Consider the following 1,277-nt stretch of genomic DNA (forward strand, 5'->3'; position numbering starts at 1 on the left):
GGGGGGGGCAGGTCAAGGCCCCCCACAGTGAGAGAGATGGAGCAGGGCTCGCATAGGAGCAGGTGCTGGCCAGCTAGGGCAGCTAGTGGGACAGATGCAGGCAGCTCACCTTGGAAGCATGGGGAGGGCGGGTGGCTCCCCACCACACATGCACCCCTGGGGAGAAAGCATGGGGGCATATGCACATGCCTCCCAGATTTGTGTGCAGGGCAAGAGCAAGCTGCCCGCTGCGTGACCTCTTCCCATGGGGGGGGAAAAAGGAGGTGGCCTGGGCCAGGACTGTGCGTGGGGAGGACAGTGGCAGTGCTTGGGGGGGAAGGGGCTGTCCACCCTCCCTCCCCACACATCCCAGACAAGCCATCCACAGTTCTCTCACAGCCTGCCCTGGCTGAGCAGCACCTGCTCCTGCCACACTCCCTCCCTTACCACGTGGGCTTGGATCTGCCCCACTCACACCCCTTCCCTACAGACTTACTACTGACTGGACACTGGTTTCCAAGCTGCAGGGCTGCACATTGGGAATTGGAATGGTATTGGCCAATATGGCTTGTTAACAAGTGGCCATCAGTATCAGCCAAAAAGTCTTTATCGGTCCACCCCAATCACCAGTGAGATATCAAACAAGCAGAGTTCCACTCTGTGCTCTCTTGTTCCATTTGTTGATCAAGTTATTTGGGTTAGGGGACTGAAGGAAGGAGATTCAGTTTTATCCTGTAGCTTCCTTAAGTAATTTCAGTGTCTTCAGCTTTTTGTACCTGTATCAGTCAGCCTCTTCACCAGCTGGGCAACAGTTGATCTCTTCTGACCAATGGCAACATAGATACAGTACAGTTTCTTTTTCTCATCAGTCCCATCATTAAACCGTCTCTGGTTGATAATTGTATCAATAGCAATTGCGGTTTTCCTGAAAAAAAAAAAAAAAAAAAGAAGAAATCACACTCTGCTGGGTCTACCCAAAAATGTTCTCCAACTGTTACCATGCCTCCACATTTAAGAAGGGTATCTGAATATACAGAAGTCAAGTTTCAACAGCAAAATGCCCTTGCAGTTTCTTACCCAGTCTGTCTGTCACCAATGATCAATTCACGCTGGCCACGGCCAATTGGCACCAAGCTATCCACAGCCTTGATACCAGTCTGCATAGGCTCACGTACAGAGATCCTGGGGATGATCCCAGGGGCCTTCAGACCAACTCTCCTACGCATCTTGGAAGTAATTGGACCCTTTAAGGGGGGGGGGGGGGGGGGGGGGGCAAAAAAATAATAACTCTTTGGTTT

General features: G+C 51.7%; 1 protein-coding gene across 1 annotated transcript in view; it reads right to left on the reverse strand.

Annotated features, from left to right (window-relative positions):
* The window catches only part of ATP5A1 (ATP synthase, H+ transporting, mitochondrial F1 complex, alpha subunit 1, cardiac muscle), a 13,446-nt gene that overhangs the window by 7,402 nt on the left and 4,767 nt on the right, over nt 1-1,277 (reverse strand). Inside the window, exons 5-6 of the mRNA XM_019518112.1 lie at nt 1,057-1,223; nt 756-904 (exon numbers count right to left, since the gene is read on the reverse strand). Coding sequence (XP_019373657.1) covers nt 756-904; nt 1,057-1,223 — 316 coding nt within the window. The remainder of the gene's footprint in view (nt 1-755; nt 905-1,056; nt 1,224-1,277) is intronic.

Source organism: Gavialis gangeticus, unplaced genomic scaffold (genome assembly GCF_001723915.1).
Source record: "Gavialis gangeticus isolate Ggan-Ray unplaced genomic scaffold, GavGan_comp1, whole genome shotgun sequence".
NCBI lineage: Eukaryota > Metazoa > Chordata > Crocodylia > Gavialidae > Gavialis > Gavialis gangeticus.